The sequence below is a fragment of the Mustela nigripes genome, chromosome 4, assembly GCF_022355385.1.
Source record: "Mustela nigripes isolate SB6536 chromosome 4, MUSNIG.SB6536, whole genome shotgun sequence".
In the NCBI taxonomy this organism is placed as follows: Eukaryota; Metazoa; Chordata; class Mammalia; order Carnivora; family Mustelidae; genus Mustela; species Mustela nigripes.
Genome location: NC_081560.1, coordinates 17,153,379 through 17,175,316, shown reverse-complemented (window position 1 = coordinate 17,175,316; position 21,938 = coordinate 17,153,379). Strand labels below are relative to the sequence as shown.

Sequence of the window (21,938 nt, the reverse complement as noted above, 5' to 3'; positions counted from 1 at the left end):
TTACATAAACTTCCTTTTGCTCCTTCTGAACCTTCTCAAAATTCAGTGGGTAAGCTTGTATTTAGATACCCTCTCCAAAAGCTTTGTGAGGTTTGATTACAGGAATCCTGGGGCCCCACATCCGTCCAGTGTCTGGCAGGTGGCTCAATTAAAGTTGGTTGAACTGAACTGGGTTCCCCTGCTGGCTACCGGATTTCTCTTATCTATCTATTGGAGAGAATATTCTGGACACCCTTGGCCCCTTATCACTGCCACTAGTTAGCTGGTGTGCAGGGGCTGAGGAGTTATTCGGGCAGTGCCTTTAAAGCTTAGTATTATCAGTTCTTTTTGGCTTCTGTTTACAAATAAAGGAGGGAGCTCAAAAGTGGCATTTCCCATATGGGATGTTTCCTGACTCTGCTACCAACTGATGTGTCCATCTGGTCTTTTCCCGGGCTGTCCGATCATCTCAGTGATGTTCCACTCAAACTTCACCAGAAGGGGCTTGAGGTCTGTTTATTTGCTGTCATACATGACCATGAGGCCTTTCTGAAATTTCATTTGGGACTTGGGTGTAGCCTTTATCCCACCAGGGACACTGAGGCAGGTCTTGGTTATGGACAAGCCCCTCCTATGCCCTTCTCTTTTGGAACACAGGAGACCAAGTCTGGGCCCCTGGTGTTAGAGAGCTGGGCAGGAAAAAGGGGAGGGTCCTTCTAATGCTTCCTAGGTTGTAGCTGGGGCTTATCTTTTGAAGAACCATTAGAAAGGCAGGCTGGGAACTCGGGCCGGGTCCCTTCCCTCAGCTCCAGCCTGGAGCAGCCAGGTCCCATTTAGAATCCTGAGGATTCAATATCAGAATCTAAAAGTTTGACACGTGGGAGTAAGAATGGGTAGAGAGACCTTCTATGTGTTGGTTTGTGCTTACTGTGGGCATTGGTCACCTCAAGGTGATTTTATGTCCTGGTAGAAGAAGAGCAGAGCTCTCGCTGATACAGTGACACAAACAGAAATCACCTTTGGCGGGCACCCTGGGTAAGTGGCAAGTGAGCTGCATCCAGCTCTGAGGTCACTGGCCATACCGGGCTCCATCTAGCTGTCCCCAGGGCTATGGGAGAGGCCCTGAGGGAGTGTTAGGTTTACTTTCCTTAAAGGCACTTGTTCTTAAAGGGGGCGAATTTGCACCTCCCCGGCCCCCCTGCAGTCCAGGGGATATTGGGCGATATCTGGAAGCATTTTAGGTTGTCATAGTGGGAGGGGGGAAGAGACAGAGTCCCTTGGTCTCCGTAAGTCCAGCTGTAAAAATCTCTTCAAAGATTATGTACAAATCCAAACAGACCAGAGCTTCACCTGCTTTTCCTTTGCTCTCCTCTCCCCCCGCCAGGACTTTTCCCCTTCTTTTAAAAATAACACCTGTCTTCCATCAGATTTATAGATTCTTTTGCCTACTTCAATAACTGGTTATTTTATTTTGTTTCTTCTTGTGGATTCTTCTTACGAGTCATTGGTGACTGAGGCGCTCAAAAGCCAGGTCCCCAGAATGAAAACCGGGCAACACCACACCCTAGAGTCATGGTCCTCCCAAATGGGGCTGACTTAGGGGGACACAGAGTGCCTGATACCACCACGGAGAGGAGGGCACTGTGTCTCTGGTGAACATTCCCTTAAGTGCATCAAATATTGAGTAAAAAAAAACAACAACAAACTTTGAAAAAAGAAAGAAAGAACAATCAGCCCATTTGGACAGAGCAGAGCATGGACTAGCAGGAGCCCAAAAAAACTGTCAGCAGCAATCACTGTCTCTGCTAATCCCAGGGCGGCTGTTACTCTGAGGCTCCCGGCACTCTGGGGTATTTATTCTAGTAAAGATTTAGGCCCGTTTGTTTTTAAGACATTCTAATCCCCTCTATTTAAGTTTCTAACTCAATGTTGGTTACCAAGTTACTCTGGGAGCTGCCTGGAAAAATCTCTTCCCCTCTCACAAACATGATTAACCTCTCTTAGCTTATTTTTCCTAAAGTCTTAAGGGTAGTGCCTGCAGGACAAGGGGCATAGCCCCAGAGAGGAGGAGGGGGAGGAAGAGGAGGGGGCAGAGGAGGAGGAGGGAGACAGGGAGGGAAGGAAGGCAGGCAAAGGCAGACCCAAAGCTTTGGCACCACTGCTCATGCAAACTGCTCAAAAATTGGGTCATGGTCTAGAGTTGGGGGCTCTTATTTCTTTTTTTATCGCGTCCTTGAATGTGCCTCCTTCAGGGGCATAGAGAAGGAAACACAGAGGATACACATGATCAAAGGGCCGTATGCATGGGACTGGGGCAAGATGCCAAGCTCCGCTTCAATGTAAAGTTCAGAAGGACTTCGGAGACTGCATTTCAAAGTGTGGATAACAGAACAACAGCCCCTGGTGGGTGCAAAGGAGTTCCAGTGCCCCCCCTCCCCCATGCCACCCCCCAGCTTCGCCCAAGACCCCCCCAGTCCTGCAGGGTCATCCCCTCCCTCTGGCATCACTCCCCCTACCCCACTGTGTCCTTCCTGGGAGGCCTCCCTGCTCTCCAGCTTCCTCGCAGAGAGCCGGTCACATGGTGATCCTGTTGAGCCCGGGACAAATGCCGGCCCAGCAGCGTGTCCCTCTCCGCAGGGGCACAGCGCGTGGCCCCCGCTCCGGCGGCCCGAGGACGGGGTAGCACCCCTTAGCCGGTTCAGCAGCCCCCCCGCCAACCTCAGCCCTGGCTGGGGGCCATGTGGTCGGGGCCCTGGGAAAGGTGCGGAGGGACAAAAGTGGCAGCGTGGGGGGAAGAAAGCGTTCGAGCCTCCCCCAGAAAGACCTGTCCATGCCCGGATCCCGGGAGCAAAGCTCACGGAGGAGCTGCCTCGCACCCCATCCCTCGGCCCCCCTGCCCTCGCCCCCCACGGCCGGCCCGCAGGGGCAGGAGACGACGCGCGGTACTCACGCTGCTGGGGTGGAGCATGGGCAGGGGCAGCAGCAGGAGCGGCACGAAGATGACGAGCAGCAGGTTTCGCGCCCCGAGGAGGCCCTTGAGCAGGCCCATGGTGGCCCTGGGCGCCCCCTCCCGCCTCCCGCCGGCCGCCGGGGCCCTTCGCCTCTCACCACGCTGGGCTCAGTCCAGAAAGACTTCGGAAACCCTACTCGGCTTCCAAGAGTCCTCTCTTGTCTTGGGGGCAGAAAAGGAGGCCAGTGACGGCTCCTGTGTGCACAAAAAGGCTGGGCTCCTCGCCTCCTGCTTCAGGTGGGATTGGTGAGCATCGTTTCACGCTCAGCAGAAAGGGACCCGGAGAGGAGGCTGACCCGAGGCATAGTGGGGGCCCCCGTCCCTTGCTCAGTAGTAGAGAAACGTCATTCTAGGGCTCGCAGAAAGCCCCCTAGCCAATCAAAGGCACAGCTCTGCTGCGGCCGGTGAGCCTTGAAGAAATCATGTAAAGGCTTTAACCGATTAAAGATACCGAGCGCATGGACTGGTGCCCTCCATCAGTTGGCCTCTTTGGGGCAGTATCAGTTTCTCTTCCACCTGTGCTGGCCGAACCCCTCTTCCCTTAACCCAGGCCCCCAAGTTGGTCAGCGGCCGGTGCAGACTTCGGACAGGGCTGGTCTTCTCTCCCAGGACCTGCCACCTGAACTCGGTTCCGATTTCTTTCCTTCAAATTGGTTCCCCACTTATAATTTGCCTTGAACCTGGGCCTCCAAAGCAGGGAAAAAAAGAAAAAAAAAAAATTCTCCGAGACTTTCCTTGCTGTCACCGGACAAAAATCCTGCTGGAGGCTCACCTTAACTTTCCCTCACCTACGGGGAGCCGACCCAGGCAGTGGCCCCGCCCAGGCCTCAAAGCCAATCAGTACGTCGGAAAGATCGGGCCGTAGCTCTTGCAGAGGCGGTCAGTGATTGGTCCCAGCAGGGGCCTGCTGAGTCCGCAGAACCTAGGCAACTTGCAAAGCTTATTTTTGTTTCTCAAACATCCTAGGGGCTGCGGTGATGATCGTCATTGTGAACATAATCCCACGCACGCAGACCTTTCCCTGGGAGAGCACTTACGAGCCTAGTCCTTAGGAAGATGCGTTTGCGGGCAGGGAGAAAATGAAATAATAATTCTGGAGAAATTCTTCCCCAGAGCGTACAATATTAAGCCCTTCGGACTTCCCTAATGACAAAGATCATTTACTTCGGAGTCTGAGTGAATAGGAAGCATCTGGGTCAGCAGAGGGTGTTAGCCTATAAGAAAGACCACAGACTCCGAGGGAGGTTGGGTCGTATAGCTACCTCTCTGGAAAAGTCTAGATGCCTGTCTCATTTCAAAAGGCTCTTTCTTGGAGCCCAGATGTCAGTGGTCTTTCTTGACTGGAGTAGGTGCTCAAAGGCTCCTCTCTGAGGTTCTTTAGCAAAAACCAAGCAGAAAGCTCCCTTTGAGGGGGATGCTAGGAGGAAGGAGTGGGAGGGTAGCGAAGAAGTTGACAAGTTCAGGGTCAGGGCCTTGGCAGCTGTTGCGCTCTGCAGTTTCTGCTGGTTAGAGATTGGGAGAAGCTGTCAGCCTCCTTCCTCAGAAGGGACATGTGGATAAGGTTACCCATGTTTTTCTTGAATTCACAGAATGCAAGAATGGCATTCCAAGGTCTACAGTTGGAAATGCTCCCCAGGCTAAACGCAGAGAGACTGGAGAAGTGGCTCCAGAAAACCAGTTCTTCTAGACTTCCAAGGCAGGGGCAATTATGGACAGTCGAGGTTCCCTTCGAGGTTATCTTGCCATTGTAGGATGGGCTATGATGACCCATCTCTTTAAATGCATGTGCAAGTCTGGCTCCCATATTTGTTACATTCTCGCCTCATCTTGGGCTGATTTTGAGACTCAGAACGAACAAGACCACAGGTATGATGTTTGGGTGGCAAATATTAAAGAGGCTGGAAAATAATAAACAGCTGCGGAACTCAACATCCACCGTTCAACCCCTAGATCATTTCAAAGTCCTTGGTGCGATAATCTGACATAACAAAGGTCCCACCGAGCCTTGTAAACTTGATCAGGACATGTTTATTACACCGTAAGTGAATAATTGTTAAATAAAATTAGGTAAGGTGAGCGACACAGTTAAGACCAGTAGTTCTTCTTTGGGACTCTACTGTTTTTCAGATGAGGAAAACACTTTCCAGAACACTATGCTTGAGAGATAGAAGGCAGGTTCCACTCAGATGAGGTATCTAAAGTAGTCAAACTCTTAGTAACATCCAGTAGAAAGGCAGTTGCCAGCCATTGTGGGGTAGAGGGGGGAGGGGAGTTGTTCCAGAGGTATCATTTTTTTGTAAGACAAAAAGTTCTAGAGATCTGTCCTGCCATTTGGCTAACACTATTGTACTGCCCAGTTAGACATTCACATGGTAAATTTCATGTATTTTTTTACCACAATAAAAAATAACGTAAGATGTTAAAATGGGTTAGGAAACCAAGGGGGCGCCATGTAAAGACCTTTGACAAGCGTTCACCTGTGGAAATCTCTTCTGATTTATCACTCAGTTGATTCTCTTTTAGATTCAAGGTAAGATGATGTTTTTTCACTGTCTCTTGAGTGACACCAGAGGTAGCCAGGAGGATGCCAACTCTAGAAGACGCTTCCAGAATTTTTAGATCCTAAAAGTCCCCAGCGGTATAGAGATGGCAGAATTAGTTACAGGCAAATTGCATAAGTTACAGGAAAGTTTCCAAAAGTTCCATAAGTTACAGGCAAATTTCCATGGCAGCCACCATGCTCTAGATTACTGTCTATGCATACATATGGCAAAATGTGACCCGGTTGTGATTGTGGTGTTACGGTGTGGTATTAATGAGGCAAAATGGGATAGTCCATTTCTGTCCAGTCTACTGCTTTACTGTTCATTGAGCAGAGGGTGGCATCTTGGGGTGGAGGTGGTGAGTGTTATATTTGATTTTGCATGTAGATGAAGTTCTTATTATAAACTGTTCCTGTGGGTAAACAGTCCATTTGTATTCAGCCTAAAATAGTCATTAATAGGGTCATCTAGTTAGTATGAAAATGGAATTTTCTTTTGTCTTTAAAAAGATCATCCTTCTTGTTTCTATTTCTTTTACAGTCATTGGCTGCCAGCTGTATAAATATGGGCCCCGATTTATAACTACATAAGGCCTTCAATTTTTTGCTGCAGGTTGAACGAACCACCATTTTAGCACTGGTCCTGGGAACCATCCTCCCATTCGTGGATTTCCTACCCCTCGGAGCAGCCATGTATATCATCACATGGAAGGCAGGGCTTACAGGCAGCCTTTCTACCCAGTGATGGGAAGAAAGCACTCAGATCCAACCTAAGGGGAATGGTACCCCAGGATGGGATGCAAGACTCTGAGGTCAGGCTTTTGCACAACGTGGAAGGGTTGAGGCCTCTGCTCACCTCCTCCCTGCCCCACACCGAGGGAAAGGACAAATAGTGAAGGCAGACCATGAGACCAATCCTCCTTTTGGGAAATCCCAACCCTATACCTTGACCTTTGTTTGAGTCAGACAGTGATACCCAAAGAGGGTAGAAAGACAGTGCAGGTCAGAGTGCAGGCAGGCAGAGCCCAAGTGAGCAAAAGTCAGCCAAAAGAGACTGGGAGATGCCTCTAAGAAGTGGATACAAAAATAATCAGAATTGGGCCCAAAGATAGAGCAGAAGAGACACCAACTAAAATAAAGAGACCAGCTTAGTGACCATGTCAAAGAGAACACATTAGAAAGAGAAAAGCTGAACAAAAAGCAAATATCAGAGACTGCACTTGAGGGAGGTAAGAGAGAAGCACAACCAAGGAATGAGAACCAGAGAGACTGACAGTTATTAATCTTCTGAACCCAAGAACATGAGGATGCCAAGCTGTATTCTTCTCTGACGATGAATACCTTCTTCCTCCATCCTACTATTTCTCCAAAGTGATTATGCAGCTCATGCTGCTCGGCGATCACTTCTTCAAAGTTTTTAAGAAGTCCAGAGCAGCTTTGGGCATCATCAGATGAAAACTGTTAAATACCCATTTCACAATCAAAGTTAGCCCGATGAGGTCTCACTCTTTCGAAGATTAGATCTCTTGCGACGTTGGCTTCCAAAACTCAGTGTCCACCTAGGAGAGCCAGAAAGATCTCTGAGCTGGTGGGGAGTCTACATTAGAGCCCAGTGCTTTCCTGCTAGCAGAGATCTTCATCCATTTTCTCATATTTAATGTAGAATTATAACAAGCCTAGCCATCTTGTGGGATAGCAGGTGCTAAGAAAAGAACATGCTGTGAAGGGTGGGTTCTGTTGGCAAGAAAGAAAAGTGCATCTTACAGCCTCACAGTGAGGAAGGTAGCAGAAAAGCTCACAGCACATGCAGAATTAGCAAAGCCTGGGGCCTTCCAGGATTTGGGGCAAACAGTCCAGTGGACCCTTAGGTCCTGCTGTCCTCCCCGTAATAGCTCACTTAGCTCAGTGATTATGGACCTTTCAGCAGTAGAACGATCTTAGAATTTATTTTATCCAACTCCTTTATCAGAGTGTTTCAAAGATATTGAATAAAAGCCTAAGGTGTTTCATATGTAGAGCTTAAAAATATACCAAGTTAATGTTGCTCAAAGGAAAGTTTTGGCCTTTGAAAGGGGAAATCCCGTCGTCCAAAAAATTTGTTTTGCTGGAAGCACCTCATTTTCTGATGACACTAAATGATTTTAAGCATCTGGATAGACATGGCCTTTGATGCCACCACTGCATTAGGGTGACGAGGGTGACCCTCTCTGCATTAGCCTGCTCTCTCTGTTCAGAAGGCAAGGCATGACTGCTCGCAGCCTTCCTGTGGGCCCCTTCTTGTTTCTCCTCTGTATTAGGTCAGCTTTCAGAGAAGAAGAATCAAGACCTATAGGTCCTAAAATTACTGATTCTCCAACTGACTCTTCTTTGTGACTTTTGGAAAAGGTGAGAAGTATATCTTTGACCAACAATGTATTTATTTGGCTATAGCTCTAGGTTGGGTTTTGTTGTTGTTGTTGCTGTTGTTTTTAATATCTTACTATAGAACCTTTGGAAAGATGTTCAATCAACCTCGCAGCCTGATGTCTGTCCCTGGTCTTCCCGCCATGCCCAAACCTCGGTGCTGTCTCCTCTAACTCTGTGCTTGGCCTTGGGTGCTCATGGCGGTCGCTCAGTGTTGGAGCATGGCTGAGACTTCTACATGTCACCAGGCAAATCACTGGGCCTTTGGAGGCATCTCAAATTCCCGGTCTAGCCCTTTCTTCCAGCACAGGTTGCACTGTGACACGAGTCAGACGTGCTGGTCAGGAATCTATAAGGGGCAAAGAACATGGCGGTGTTTATTTTAACCTCGGCTACTCTGAGTTGGTGGGATGGGCTTTGTTGCTGGGCTCTGTAAACGGAGTAGGAGTAAAGAGTATTTGGATTACTGTGTGCGTGGGTCCCTGCTCTGTGGTCCTGGTGCAGGCCAGTCTCTCAGGGAGACACTCTGGGGCTCGAGGACCGCATCAGGTCGTGCCGCAGGGCCTGGAAGAGGCTACGGAGGGACTGGGCCCAGATGTCCTTCTGATGCCCTTGGGACAGGGCTGTGCGGTAGGCCGTGTAGGCCAGGGTCAGCGCTGTCCTTTCAAAGTCCTCTTTCTTGAGGATGCCGGGGTGGCTGGAGAGGCTGGCAGTCAGCCGGCGGATGTCCGGGATGCGCTTGGGGATCACGTCGTTGCAGATGGTGCGGAAGTCAGAAGCCTTCCTCAGGGAGGCGAGCTCCTCGTCCTTGATGGAGATCTGCAGGTCAGGGCTGATGTCAAGTTCAGCTAGCAGGAACTGGAGAGAGAGGAAGCATTCAAGCATCACTGAGGACATGATTGTATTTATTCATTATCACGTATGTTCTTGTGGGGAGGCAGCTAGCTGCGCCTCCAGTTCCGGCTTTCCCACGAGCTGTGTAACCCTGGATGAGTTACTTAACTTCTCTGAGCCTCACTTTCCTCCTCTGCGAGATGATCAGTGACAACAATACTGCACTGGGATATTGTAAGTAAGTGAGACTAATACAGCTGGCGTCTAATACAGTGCCTGGTACAGAGCCACTATTTCAAGGACTGCTTATTATTCCTAGTGCCCTGGCCAGAGCACCAGTCCCTGCCTTCCTTTCTTCCTCCCACACACCAAAGATCTCCTGGAGCACAAACTGACTATTTTGGGTAATTTAAAATCCGAAGCTGAATTCGAAGAATGCAGAGAATTGTGCTAGGAATTTAGGTAGGATACAGAGATCTGTCCTCATTTCTCAACTGTTCTTTAAGAGTAGCAAGGAGTTTTCTATGTGCTTCCCCGGCTCCGAGCCAGGCTCATTCCAGGAACCTCATAAATACCTCTTGTCTGAATTCTAACTTGTCTCCCTGTCTCCGAGTCCTCCTGGCTCTAACCCATTCTCCATGCTACTGTCTGCTGTCTTTCTAGAACAGATCTGTTCCTGTGGCTCCCAAGTTCCAGACTTGGCCAAGTTTGTCCCCCAGGGCAGGATTTGAAATCTCTTTGTCTTCTGCCAGCTCAGCTGCTCGGCCGGCCTCCGTAGGCTGTGTCTCAGCCAGACAGTGCTGGGGCGTGGAGGACGTGAGAGGATGTCAAGACAGGAGGGGAATCTGGGAGATCATTGTAGTTCCTCATTTAACAGTGGAGGGGATTCAGGCCCAGAGTGGGTGACGCAATGTCACCCAGTTGATGGGGGCAGAACCAGAACGACAGCTCCGATCTTGAACCTGGAATTTGATCACTGAACCCATCCAAGCAGCCTTGGGGGATTCACCTGTGGCTTGGAGGAGGAGTGGGGTGTCAGGGGCCTGGGAGGGGGGCAGAGGAAGAGAGCCTCGGGGCGGCCCTTGCCTGTCAGAAACGGAGCTCTCCCAGCTGTGAAGCTACTGGAGACATGGCTCTGCTTAGACACCAGGCGTGGCATTGCCCGAGCCCTCCAGACCAGTCCTGCCTCAAAGCCTCTGTTTGGAAATGTTGCCTGACTCTGCGGCTGGCGGTGGTGCCTGGGGACCAGACGGAAATCTCTTATTTTGCCTTGACTGAACCCCTGATGCCATCATTCCCTGTCACAACGTGTGGGAAAGGGGAGGAGAGGCGAGGAAGACCTGACTCTGGGATGGGCGGGAGGCCACGAATCCACAAAGTCGTCTAGACCAGTCCCTCCGGCGCTTAGGTCCCTTCTCCAAAATACACGTTTTTTGCGTGACTTCAGTTGACCACCTTCCCTTCTGCCTACCTCATAGAGCAGTTCGACCTCCTCCAGGGAGCTCTGCAGGACGGGGTTCAAGGGCATCGATGAGGATCTCTTTGGCCGATGGGCAGCAGGAAAGAGCACGGCTGCAAGAAACGAGAGTTAGCTCGAGAGGCTGCGGTGTGCATGCGTCCCGGAGGCCAGCCAGCCGGTCTGGAGGGTGACCGACGCCAGGTGGTGGTAGACCAGAAGCGGGGAGAGGTGGCAGATGACACTGGGGTGTCCCCAAGAGCTCCCAGGCATGTCAGATGTTACTGTTTCAGGCCAATGATTTCAAACCTGGCTGCTCACCAGAATCATCCCAGAAAGTTTTGAAAAAATACATATGTCTAAGGGTATGTATGCCCTAGGGAATGTATGTCAAAATATAAAACCGAAATGAGCAAACTGACACTCCCCTCCCAATTCAATAGATGAGTTCTGTAATAATACTGTTCCCTTTATCAATAGGAGGGGCTGGTTTATATTTATTGACAATCTTTTTATTTTATTTTATTTATTTTTTGGTGAAAAAAATCTTTATTATTTTATTTTATTTTTTAAAAAGATTTTATTTATTTATCTGACAGAGAGAGAGATCACAAGTAGGCAGGCAGAGGGACAGGCAGGGAGAGAGAGGGAAGCAGGCTCCCTGCTGAGCAGGAAGCCAGATGCAGGGCTCCGTCCCAGGACCCTGAGATCATGACCTGAGCCGAAGGCAGCGGCTTTAACCCCCTGAGCCACCCAGGCACCCCTTGATAACCCTTTTAATCAGAGGAGCAGACTTCTGGCTGGTCCCCGACCATCTGAGACATAGCTGCCAAGAATGTGAATACAGGTGACAAAGTACAGGAAGGGAGCTGCCACAAGACCCTCATGCTTGGCTGTAGGGGTGTGAGGAGCCAAGCTCAGCGCTTCCCCCAGGGGCTGGCTGATTTAGAGATATGTTTGGTGGAGTCAATGACTTGTCAGTGTTATGCCTTGGTGCTTGCATTTAGAAGTTGGAGGAAGATGGATAAGCTGCTAGAGGTAGAGGAGGGAACAGAATCGGGAACGGACAGAGAGGACAGGTGAAGAAGACCAGCTATTACAGAGTATGGGAATACTCAGGACAAACTGCCGTTCCCAGGATCATGCTGGGTGGGAGCAGACAGCCCCGTTCACCCCGCAGCCCCACCTTGTACCCGGGCACTGTGCAGGAGTGACTGGTCACCCTGCTGCCTGCTGACAAAAAAAAGATGCACCTTCTTCAAGACATTGGTTCTTTTCTGCTGGAAGCTGGGGCAACCCACTGTAAAAACCCAAGAGATTTGGAGTAAGTAGCGCCCCCTGAAGTTGTGTGAACCCGAGTTGCACAACCGTATGTCACAGCTCTCCTTCTTGATCATGGTGTCCCTCCCTATACTCTGGCTAAGGAAGGAAGGGCACTGCCAAAGCATTTTAGAAGGTTTTCTATTGGAAATGATAAAAATGAAACATCTTCAGTGTAAAGAACATTTCCTGAAAAGCTCACTGATGGGCATCTCCTACTTCCTGGAAAACGGTGGTTGGGTGTCGTATTGCTATAATACTGTTTACTCTGTAACTTATTTATTATTATTTTTAAATATATTTTTAAAGATTTTATTTATTTATTTAACTGAGAGAGAGCACAGAGGCAAGGGGAACAGCAGTGGGAGAGGGAGAAGCAGGGTCCCCCCTGGGCAGAAAGCCTGATGCGGGGCTCCATCCCGGGACCCTGGGATCATGACCAGAGCCGAAGTCAGGTGCCTAACCGGCTGAACCCCCCAGGCGCTGCCTGTAACTCATTTATTATCTCTAGCACAGGTTCCTCCCGGGCTAGCATAAATATGGTTTCAGCACCCCCCACAGAGCCTGGCAGGCTGACACAATCCTTGCATCAAAGGAGGCCTTGACGGGCAGAGTGACCATCTCTGCTTCCCCAGGGCACTTCCCCAGAGCCTATGAATTGCCAAGCATTAGATCCTATGCTGGCAGTTTAGCAAAAATTGTTTTCTTTGCCAGCAAAGTGCCAACTTCCCACAGAACCATGGTTTTTAGGGCTTGAGAAGACCTTGGCCTCTGTTCACTCATTGCCTCTGCCTACAGTATCAGGTGGACAGAGGCATCTCCTGCTCCACTGACTTGCAACCTTGACCGCACATTAGAATCACCCAAGGGGCGGATGCGTGGGTCCTGGCTGCAGAGGCTCTGATGTAATGGAACAGGGTGCACATGGGACAGGAAGATTTTTTTTCCAAAGCTTCCAAGGCTTCTAATGGCAGCTCCTTATGGCAGCTGAAGTTGAGAATCAGAGGGTGGTTGGCTTGACATTGTAGAGAAGGAGCTGCCCCACCCCTTTGGCCACTCTTGGGTTAACCCAGTGGTTCTCACCCTTGACGGTATATCAGGATAACCTGGGAGCTTGGGAAATCCTGAATGCCCAAGGCCAGCTCCCAAGTCATTACAGTGGGCAGGCATTGGGTTATCCGGCCCCACAGCCAAGCAGAGGGTGCCCTGTTGCGAGGCACACCCCACTCTTATCTGATGGGGTCATCAGAAGAGACCAGGGCCAACTTGTCCTTGGAGACAAAGGAGCAGAGGCCCAAAGAGGGTGCGTACTATGACTTCACTTTCTCCTCGGTGGGAGATGACACCGGGATCAGGTCCAGTCCTAGAATGAGATGTGACCTGCTTTTTTTCTGCGCGCCATTCTTTTCTTCTTACCATGGAAGAGTGGATGAAATCCCCTTCCCAGGATAGGATCCGAGAGCAATTTTATTTCTTTAATTCTTGTCCCCGGATTCCATTCTTATTGTGAAATTACAGGTATTGGTCCCTTAGGAAAAAAAAATTCATACCCCAGCAGGTGAAGAGGATAAGAGGGAATGAATGCCTTGGGCATGGAGGCCTTTCTGCTTCCCGTCATCTCAGACTTGGGGTTGGCTGCCTTCCAGGAAGTTCTTCACAGCTGAACTGTCTCCCTGTGAACACCAAGACCCCTTTAACCCACACACCCCAAGTGGACCCTGAGTTCTCAAAGAATGGGCAAGAAAATACTTCCGGATTCAGAGCTCAACTTAATAATGAAAACACTGTTGTTTCCAAGAGTCCTTATTCTGATTCTTTTAAAAATGATAACACAGTTTGGGGAAGACCGTTAGTAATAGCTTCATTTTCAGGGCACCTGGGTGGCTCAGGGGGTTAAGCCTCTGCCTTTAGCTCAGGTCATGATCTCAGGGTCCTGGGATTGAGTCCTACATTGGGCTCTCTGCTCAGCGGGAAGCCTGCTTCTCCCTCTGCCTGCTGCTCCCCCTGCTTATACTCTCTTTCTGCCAGATAAATAAATAAAATCTTTAAAAAAATTTAAAAAAAAAAAAAAAAAAGGACGAGCCAGGCATTTTTAAAAAGCCTCACAAAACAGCCACAGGGACTCCTCAGGCTCTGCTGGGGTTTTCCTGTCCTGCCAGCAGCTAGCTCATTGCCCACCGTGATGGAGGTCATTGTTAAGTTCGCTGTGGGTGATTAGTAAACTGCCTAGGGCAGCCCAGCCTTCACCAAACTGATGGGAGGGAGACCTGAGGATGGCCATTAGTGACAACACCTTCTCTGAGAGAGGGGACAGCGGGGAGCTGTGTGGGAGGCTCCAGACCGGCAGAAGGGCCCCATCTGAGCACAGAGCCTCAGGCAAGCAGGCTACTGGGACAGGTTCGTTGAAATCATTGACTTTTTGTGCCTTTTGCTTAATGTAAAACTGGGCCAATTTATTTTCCTCTTCTCCACTCAATACTCGGCAACCCGCCCACTCTCCAGCTGTTTCTTGAGGACACGAATATGCGCACCAGGGGACATCAGAAGCTTCCACGTCTCCTAGCACGAAGGTCTGCTGCACACGGCTGGTCTTGGGGCAGGAGGACCGTGAGCGTCTCCCCTTCTCCCGGATTCCCTGGACATAGGAGCCTTTGCTGGGGGGACATTGAGGGTCTAGGATACATTGGACAGACCAGCACAGAACAACGGATTTGCTTGCTACAAGTCATGCAGGTGCACTGAGCCACTGGGGATCTGGATCCAGAGATTCGAGAGTCCTGTGCTAGGGCATGTTCTGTCCCTGTCTTCTGCTCAAAGATGCGTTGGGACCGCAGACCCAGGTTGCTAGAACGTGAAGCTCAGATACCGTAACGGCACATGAGCCCACGGTGTGCTAGTCAGCGTGCCCTGGGCTTTCCGTCCGCACTTTGGGAGGTGAGTACTAACATGCCATTGCATAGATGAAGAAACATGCAGGTTAAGAAACTTGCCCTAGGCCACCCAATTTGTTTGCCGTAGGACTGAGATTAAATCCAGACCTCACGGGCTCCCAGACCCTGTCTCACTGATAGGGAGAACAATGCTATCTTTCTGTAGGTGTATCGGGCCTCAGCCTGGGCTCAGGAAAGATAGTGTAGTTAATTATGAATGAATGCAGTTGGTATGATACAGATTCTGAAATGAACCATACGTAATTTTTTTTTTTTTTTTTTAAGAGAGAGAGAGTGCAGTCGAGTGGGGCAAGGCAGAGGGAGAGAGCATCTTAAGCAGGCTCCACACCCAGCACAGAGCCCGGTGGGGGCCCTGATCTCACGACTCTGGGATCATGATCTGTGCCGATATCAAGAGTTGGTTGCTTAACCGACTGAGCCACCCAGGCGCCCCTTGCCACACACAATTTTAAAAATTCTCTAACTTTGATTTGTAATCCTGTGACACGCAAGGTCCCGTCACTACAGGCCTGTGATCACTCTCCTACATAGACCCCCCCAACTCCTTTGCTCCCCCTTTGTGCCTCTGCAACCACTTGGCGAAATCATAGCCCGTCTCGTCCCCTGTCCCCTGCCGAGCCTGTGCCCCCGAACGTGGCCAGGGGAAACCACAGCCGTGTTACCTGTTCTCGTTCTGAGCTCACGACCGTTCCGCTGGCAGAGGCCTCTCCGTGCCGCCCGACCGCGCTCTGGCTCTCCTGGTTCCCCTCACTTGGCTGCCTGCGTCTTGTCCACTCACTTGGACTTGTCCTCAGCCCCTGTGCCTGTGCGCCCCCCGGGGCCGACGTCTCCCTGTGTGCGAGTGACCCGTCCGTGGAGGCGCTCTCAGCCTTGCACCTGTTCTCTCTCCTCTCCTGCGTCTGGCCTCTCCCCTCGCTGCTGGATCTTGCGCATCAGCACGAACACTTCGGTCTTAGAAAATTAAAGGCCGCAGTACCGGCTGCCCTGCTCACCTCCCTCTTCGCGGTGCGAGCCCCTCATCCCCGCACTCAACCCTCTTCGGGCCGCACGCACTGCCGGGCTGACCTCCAGCCTCGCCCTCCCGGCCCGACCTCAGGCTGCCCAGCTGCCGGCGGGCGTGTTCTGGCCCCTTTGTAACAGCTGCCTCTCCTGACGCCAGACCCAGGCCAACCCCAACACACACACACACACACACACACTCACCCAGACCACCCCCATACCCTTACCACCCCCCACCCCCCATGCCACACACGTACCATGTATGCACACACACACACACACACACACACACTACCCCCCACACTCCCCATGCCACACATGTACCACGTACGCACACGCCAGACGCATGCTACAAGGCAGACACATACGCCACACACCACACCACACACCATGCACTCCACACATGCCACATATGCACACAGCAGATACATATCATACACATACACACATACACCACCCCCACACCCTTACTACACCACACACACACACACACACACCCCTGCACACCCCACGCTTACACACATACCACGTACCCATACACCAGATGCATGCCACACCACACACACATACACCACACCACACACCACACAAACTCCACATATGCATGCACCACACCCTCACACCCCCACACATACCAGACACATGCCACACACACAGGCACACACACCACACACATGCGTACACCCTACGCCCGCATCCCCCACACAAACACTCATACACACCATGCACGTGTGAGCACTGCTCTCCCCGCACACCCATCCTGCTGTCTGTGGTCTTCCCCACCTCTCCCAGTTGCTCAGGCCAAAAACCTTGGGATCATCCTCTATTTTTCTCTTTCACATCGCACATGCCTCCAGTCAGCGAATCTTCCCGGCTCTACCGGAATCCGTCTACTACTTGCAACATCTCGGCTAGACTCTGGTTCAAGGCTTGGGCGCCTCTCCTAAAGTTGTCTTAGCTTCCATCCTTGGCTCCCACTCTCGTTCTATTCTATTCTTTTTTTTTTTTTTTTTTTTTTTTTCATTTATTTGAGAGGGAGAGAGAGAGAGCATGTGTGAGCAGGGGGAGCGACAGAGGGACAGAGAATGTCAAGCAGATTCCCTGCTGAGCCTGGAGCCCAATGTGTGTCTTGAACTCATAACCCTGAGATCATGACCCAAGCTGAAATCAAGAGTCGGATGCTTAACCGACTGAGTCACCCAGGAGCCCCATCATTCTGCTCTTAATGCGTCTAAAGTGAGTCTGTGAAAACATAGGTCAGAGGCTGTCACTCCTTTGTCCAGAACTGTCAGGGCTTTTCATCTCACTCAGAGTAGAAGCCAAAGACCATCAAATGATCTTGTAGCTATGAGGTGCTACATGATTTGCCTTCTTCCTGCCTCTCTGAGCCTGTTATTTCCCCGTACCCCACCCCTGCTGCTGCCACCACAGCCACAGGCTTCTTCACTGCTCTGTGAGCATACCAGGCATCTTCTGCCACAGGGCTTTTGCACTTCTGTTTCCTCTGCCTGGGATACTTTCTCCAGGGATTGCATGGCTTACTACTCCGTTTCCTTCAGGCCTTTAGTCACCTCCTCAGGGACGCCCTCCCTGATTTTTCTATTTAAAATTGTGATCCTTTATAGTCTGTCCCTAATTTATTCTCATCAAAAAAGCCAGATGTCTTATTTATAGACATGTCTATATCTGTTTCCCTCACTTCCTGAGGGCCTGGGTTCTTGTCTGTTTTGTTCGGTGCTGTATTCCCAGTGCATAGCATCCTGCCCACAGCTATTGAAGGAGTACATGATCCCACAGAAACACATTAATTACCCTCGTCACGAAACCCCATTCTTTCCAAACAGAGTGTTTACTAAATCCTTCTCTCCCCTCCCCCGCAAATTTTAAAATAGACTCCATACCCAGTGTGGAGCCCAAGGCGGGGCTTGAACTCCAGACCCTGAGATCAAGACCAAGCTGAAATCAAGAGTCAGATGCTTAACCGACTAACTACCCTGTGCCCCTAAGTTCTTTCTTTCTTTCTAACAGGATAATTCTAGAACTTATTTTTAGTTCCAAGTGCCGACTAATTATCAAAATGTAGATGTGGTCTCCTATCTCTACCACCTCTTCCCTTTATCTTCGAGGAGCCTGCATTCCTGCCTGGGAGAAGCTCCTTTTAATAATCTCAGTCAAGGCTGACACCTGTCTCCCCCACACCTCCGAGCTTTCTTGCCCAGACATACAGACAGAAGTCGCTTACATGGAAGAGCCCGTCTTTTCTCTGCAGCCTGACCTTCTCGTTGACTTCTTGTAATCTGGGGTAAAAATTTTCCTTCCCACAATCTTCCAAATATGTTTAATAGAACAGAACGGTATTAAGGCTAACCACGGCTCCCACACAACTGTACACGCCATTTGTACCAAGGAGCTTGCTGGAAAGGATTCAGACTGCGCACGATATCAAGCCAAAATACGATGCTTTTAACGAAGCAGTCGAAGCAACTCCATGGAAATGGCGGGTGTGGATAGGAAAAACTCTCCTTTATGAAAGATCTTTTGTGAGATCTTACTGATGTCATTTACTTTTCTGCTCCTGGGCCAACCCTTCAGAAACGCAGTGACATTCTGAGGGATCCAGGATCTTGGCCCGGTGTGTTGGGGTCTTCTGGGAGTGGTCCTGAAGGGGCCAAATTGCCCCCCCCGACCCCCCCCTGCCCCCCTGGGTGGGGAGTCCTAGGGCTGCAGGAAGGACCTGAGACTGATGCCACAGACGCGGGGTAGGCGACAATATCCAGCTCTAGCCTTCCAGCTGAGTGATCCGGGGCTCCTCGACTGCTGGCCGGTCCTCCAGTTTCCTTACCTGTGTGCGGATGGTCACCGGGGGTGACTGGGGCTGCGGGGTGGGGGGCGCTCAGTTACACGAGTCCCGTTAGTCAGTGCTTACTGGACACTCATCACAGGCCCTTCCCTTCATGCCTGAAAACACACCCAGCACTAAAAGGGACTCCTGACAATGACATAAATTCCACCAGGTAACTGAAGGGCCAGCCTTCCCTATTAACCTACTTTTAAAAAGAATGATTTGCATGTATTTAATAAAAACAGTTAAAGTATGTAATACATACATTTTTTTCCCCTTTCTTCTTCTTCTTCTTTTTTTTTTTTAAAGACCAGTTAGTTCCCCTCAGGCCCCCAAGTGGGGTTCTGGCAGGACCTGGGGGCTTGGGCCAGGTGTGTCCGGCTTCCGGACGGGCCTCGCTAACCACAGGGGAGTCATCAGGTCTGGGTGATGTTGGTGGGGCTGGAGCAGCGGGCTGGCAGGGCTGGCATGGAGAGCCGCCTCCCAGGGCGGAATCCTAGAGAGCGTGTCTAGGGAGAGGCCCCGAGAATGGTAGGAAAATGTCCCGACAGCAGGGTGTGTTCTTTTTGGGTTTATTTCTACATTTCCACTTGGGGGCAGGGGGTGGGGGAGGGGGGATAGAGGTGGAATGGAGGAGGGTTTTTGGGCAGAGGGGCAGGAGACGTGTGGGAAGACCCTCAGGCTGAGTCAGAATTCTTCTCTCTCTCTCTTTTAAATATTATTTATTTGGGGCGCCTGGGTGGCTCAGTGGGTTAAAGCCTCTGCCTTTGGCTCAGGTCATGATCTTGGGGTCCTGGGATCGAGCCCCACATCGGGCCCTCTGCTCGGCGGGGAGCCTGCTTCCCTTCCCCTCTCTCTGCCTACTTGTGATCTCTCTCTCTCTGTGTCAAATAAATAAATAAAATCTTAAAAAAAAAGATTATTTATTTATTTGACACAGACACAGCCAGAAAGGGAACACAAGCAGGGAGAGTGGAAGAGGGAGAAGCAGGCTTCAGGTTGAGCAGGGAGCCCGATGGGGCTTGATCCCAGCACCCTGGGCTGAAGGCAGATGCTTAAGCACTGAGCCATCCAGGAGCCCCGGCTGGGAATTCTTCTAAGTTAGGCGTGGCGCTGGGGTGGGGTTTGGGGTAAGGATGAAGGCGAAAGGAAGAGTTAAATACATTAGGAAAAATTATTTTTATTTGGGTGTGACTCCCATTCCGTTTTGAAAAAATGGCAATTGGGTATTCCTTTTATAATTAGGAAAAAATGTTAAAAATGAAAAAAAAAAATAAACTATCTGGAAGACTTTTGATGATGGTTGGAAGGACGCTATCACTTGTTGACTTTGCCGGGAACCACTAATCTAGGATTTAACAAAGCTGCCTCATCAGTGCCTCTGTTCCAGCTGTGCTGGCTTCCTGTCTCTAGATAGATTTGTTATTATTATTTAGGGGCCGACCTTCCCCACGATGTTGCTATAGAACCATCTGTTAAGTGAGAACCTCAAATTTTCCTTAATGAATTTTTTTTCGTTGGTTTAAGTGATAGGTAATAATTCACAATTGATAAGCTTCTTCACCATTTACAAAACATTTTATTTACATTTTGAATATGGCCCTCACCACACACAGTGAAGATTAGCTCTGTTACGTGATTTGTTAGTGAACCGAAGCTCAGAGAGGTTAAGAGACTTGCCAGACATCACACAGCCAATGAGAGGCAGAGCTTAAATCCTCGAATTTCTTGCAGGATTGCCCATGACGTGGCTGTGGTGTTTACAGCCTTGTTAGATATCCACTTATCTCATTTGGCTTTCTAACAGCCCGTGCATCGGGGGGTGGGTGGGTATTACCATCTTTTTCTAATAGGCAAGTGGGGAAGGCTCCCGGTACCACATAGGGTTAAGTGGCCGAATGTAACGCCATGGTCTCTTTGCTCTCCTAAGTGTTGCCTCCAAAATTTGCGCACATCATGAACAGGGAGGGTGTGATGTTTCCAGAAAAAAAAGGAAAATGCTCCATTAATTATTTGCCTCTGGGTATAACAATCATTTCACAGCTCAGCTCAGAGAAAGCTCAGAGAATTGGCAAATCACTGATCTCAAGCTTGAAAGTGAGAGAATAAAACCCAAATAAGTGGATGGCTTTTGCTCCCACCTGTGTCAGTTCATTTGCTCTGTGCATCTCCCGTCCACATCGGAGGCTCCTTCTTTCCCCAGCACTTTCCTTGAGAACCTGGAGGCTCAGCCCCACCCCCACCCCTCCCGCCATGCCAGTCTGACGTCCTCTTTTGGATCTCTAGAAACACCTATGGGCCTGCCTTCTTTTTACAGTGCTTCTGGGGAGAGAGACCTCAGCTGACTTTAGGCAGTGGAGAGGGTTGAGTTCTGCACAGAGGGGTCCACACTACTGCTCCCTTGGTCCCCAGCAGTGATCATGCTGCCAGGCTCTACCACCTGGAGCCAGTCCTGAGCATACAGAAAAGATGCCATGGGGTCCTGAGGGAAAGGGAGTTGGCCACGAGGGAACAGCCTTGCCGGGCTCCCTCCTTTTTGAGGTGGACCACTGGGCGGTGGGAGCTCACTCACACCTGAGGGAACACTAAAGGGTCACTCTTCTCCTGCCACTGGGCCGGCTCTGCCCAGATGGAAAGATTGTCCACCCCTGCTCAGAAGCAGCATGGAGACCTCCATGTGGACAGCCAATGCCCTGGGCCTCTTGTCGGGATCCCCCATTTAGCAGGCCTTCTGCACCCCAGCACCCACCGTCCCACGACACTAGCATCAGTCTTGGTACCCGCTCTTCACAGGCCCTGCCTGGCTGCGGCAGCTGGGGGTGGGGGAGCTGCTCAAGAATGCTCACATTCTTAGAAGCAAAGATGACTTAGCTCTGGCATGTCAGAAAGGCATGCCCTCTGTGCTCTTCACCTCGACTGAGTTCCCTCAGCGGCTTTGGTATTTTTCAGTGTCCCATCCCTCATCAGCTTCTAGCACCTTCTAACATGTCCAGAAGCATCAAGCCATTGGCAGAGAGGAGATAAAAGGGGGGGGTGATGTAGGGCTTCTGATCTCCTTTTACCACCTTATTCTTTCTCCCCCCCAATTCCTATTTGTATTTATAAAAGAGTAATGCACGTCAAGCAGACAAATAGAAAGCAACTTACCCCTGCTCCACCTATGGGACACAGTAGCCTGGGCATTGTAGCACAACAGCAGAAGCAGCAGCGTTTTCCAGCACATCTTCTCTTCCAGAAAGGTGAAAAGTTGTCCTCAAACCCAGTGGGACCTCAGGAGCTACAGGTATGCCCGTACCAGTCCGCCCAGAGCGAAGATATAGTTCGTACCCCCCTTCCCTTTACAGAAGTGCACAGATGCCCTCTCCTGCCCCAGAAGGGTGGAGGCAGAGGCAGCCTCTTGGGGAAGGTGTGGGGGGGGGGGCAGGAATTGGGACTTCTGCTAATTCGACTCTCTCCGGGATTGGGGGACTGGGCTTCCACAGAGAGACTCTGTTTTTGAGCACATCTGGAGTGACTCACGGGGCATGTGATCTCCTTGGCAGTAGGGCGGATAAATATAATTTCTGTACTTGAGTTCCATGTGTTGGATGGACCCACTGGAA

The 21,938-nt window shown here is 50.4% G+C and overlaps 2 protein-coding genes across 2 annotated transcripts in view; both read right to left on the bottom strand.

The window, feature by feature from the left end:
- Positions 1 to 3,787, bottom strand: part of SLC13A4 (solute carrier family 13 member 4) — a 40,109-nt gene extending 36,322 nt beyond the window's left edge. Inside the window, exon 1 of the mRNA XM_059396343.1 lies at positions 2,930 to 3,787. Coding sequence (XP_059252326.1) covers positions 2,930 to 3,028 — 99 coding nt within the window. The 5' untranslated portion in view covers positions 3,029 to 3,787. The remainder of the gene's footprint in view (positions 1 to 2,929) is intronic.
- A 1,213-nt stretch (positions 3,788 to 5,000) lies between these two features.
- FAM180A (family with sequence similarity 180 member A) lies at positions 5,001 to 21,830 on the bottom strand. The gene is made up of 3 exons (XM_059395609.1): positions 21,484 to 21,830; positions 10,240 to 10,340; positions 5,001 to 8,792 (listed from the first exon to the last, which is right to left on the bottom strand). Exons 1-3 carry the CDS (start codon positions 21,557 to 21,559, stop codon positions 8,448 to 8,450), a joined length of 522 nt encoding a protein of 173 aa, XP_059251592.1. The 5' UTR covers positions 21,560 to 21,830; the 3' UTR covers positions 5,001 to 8,447.
- Between the last annotated feature and the right edge of the window lie 108 nt (positions 21,831 to 21,938).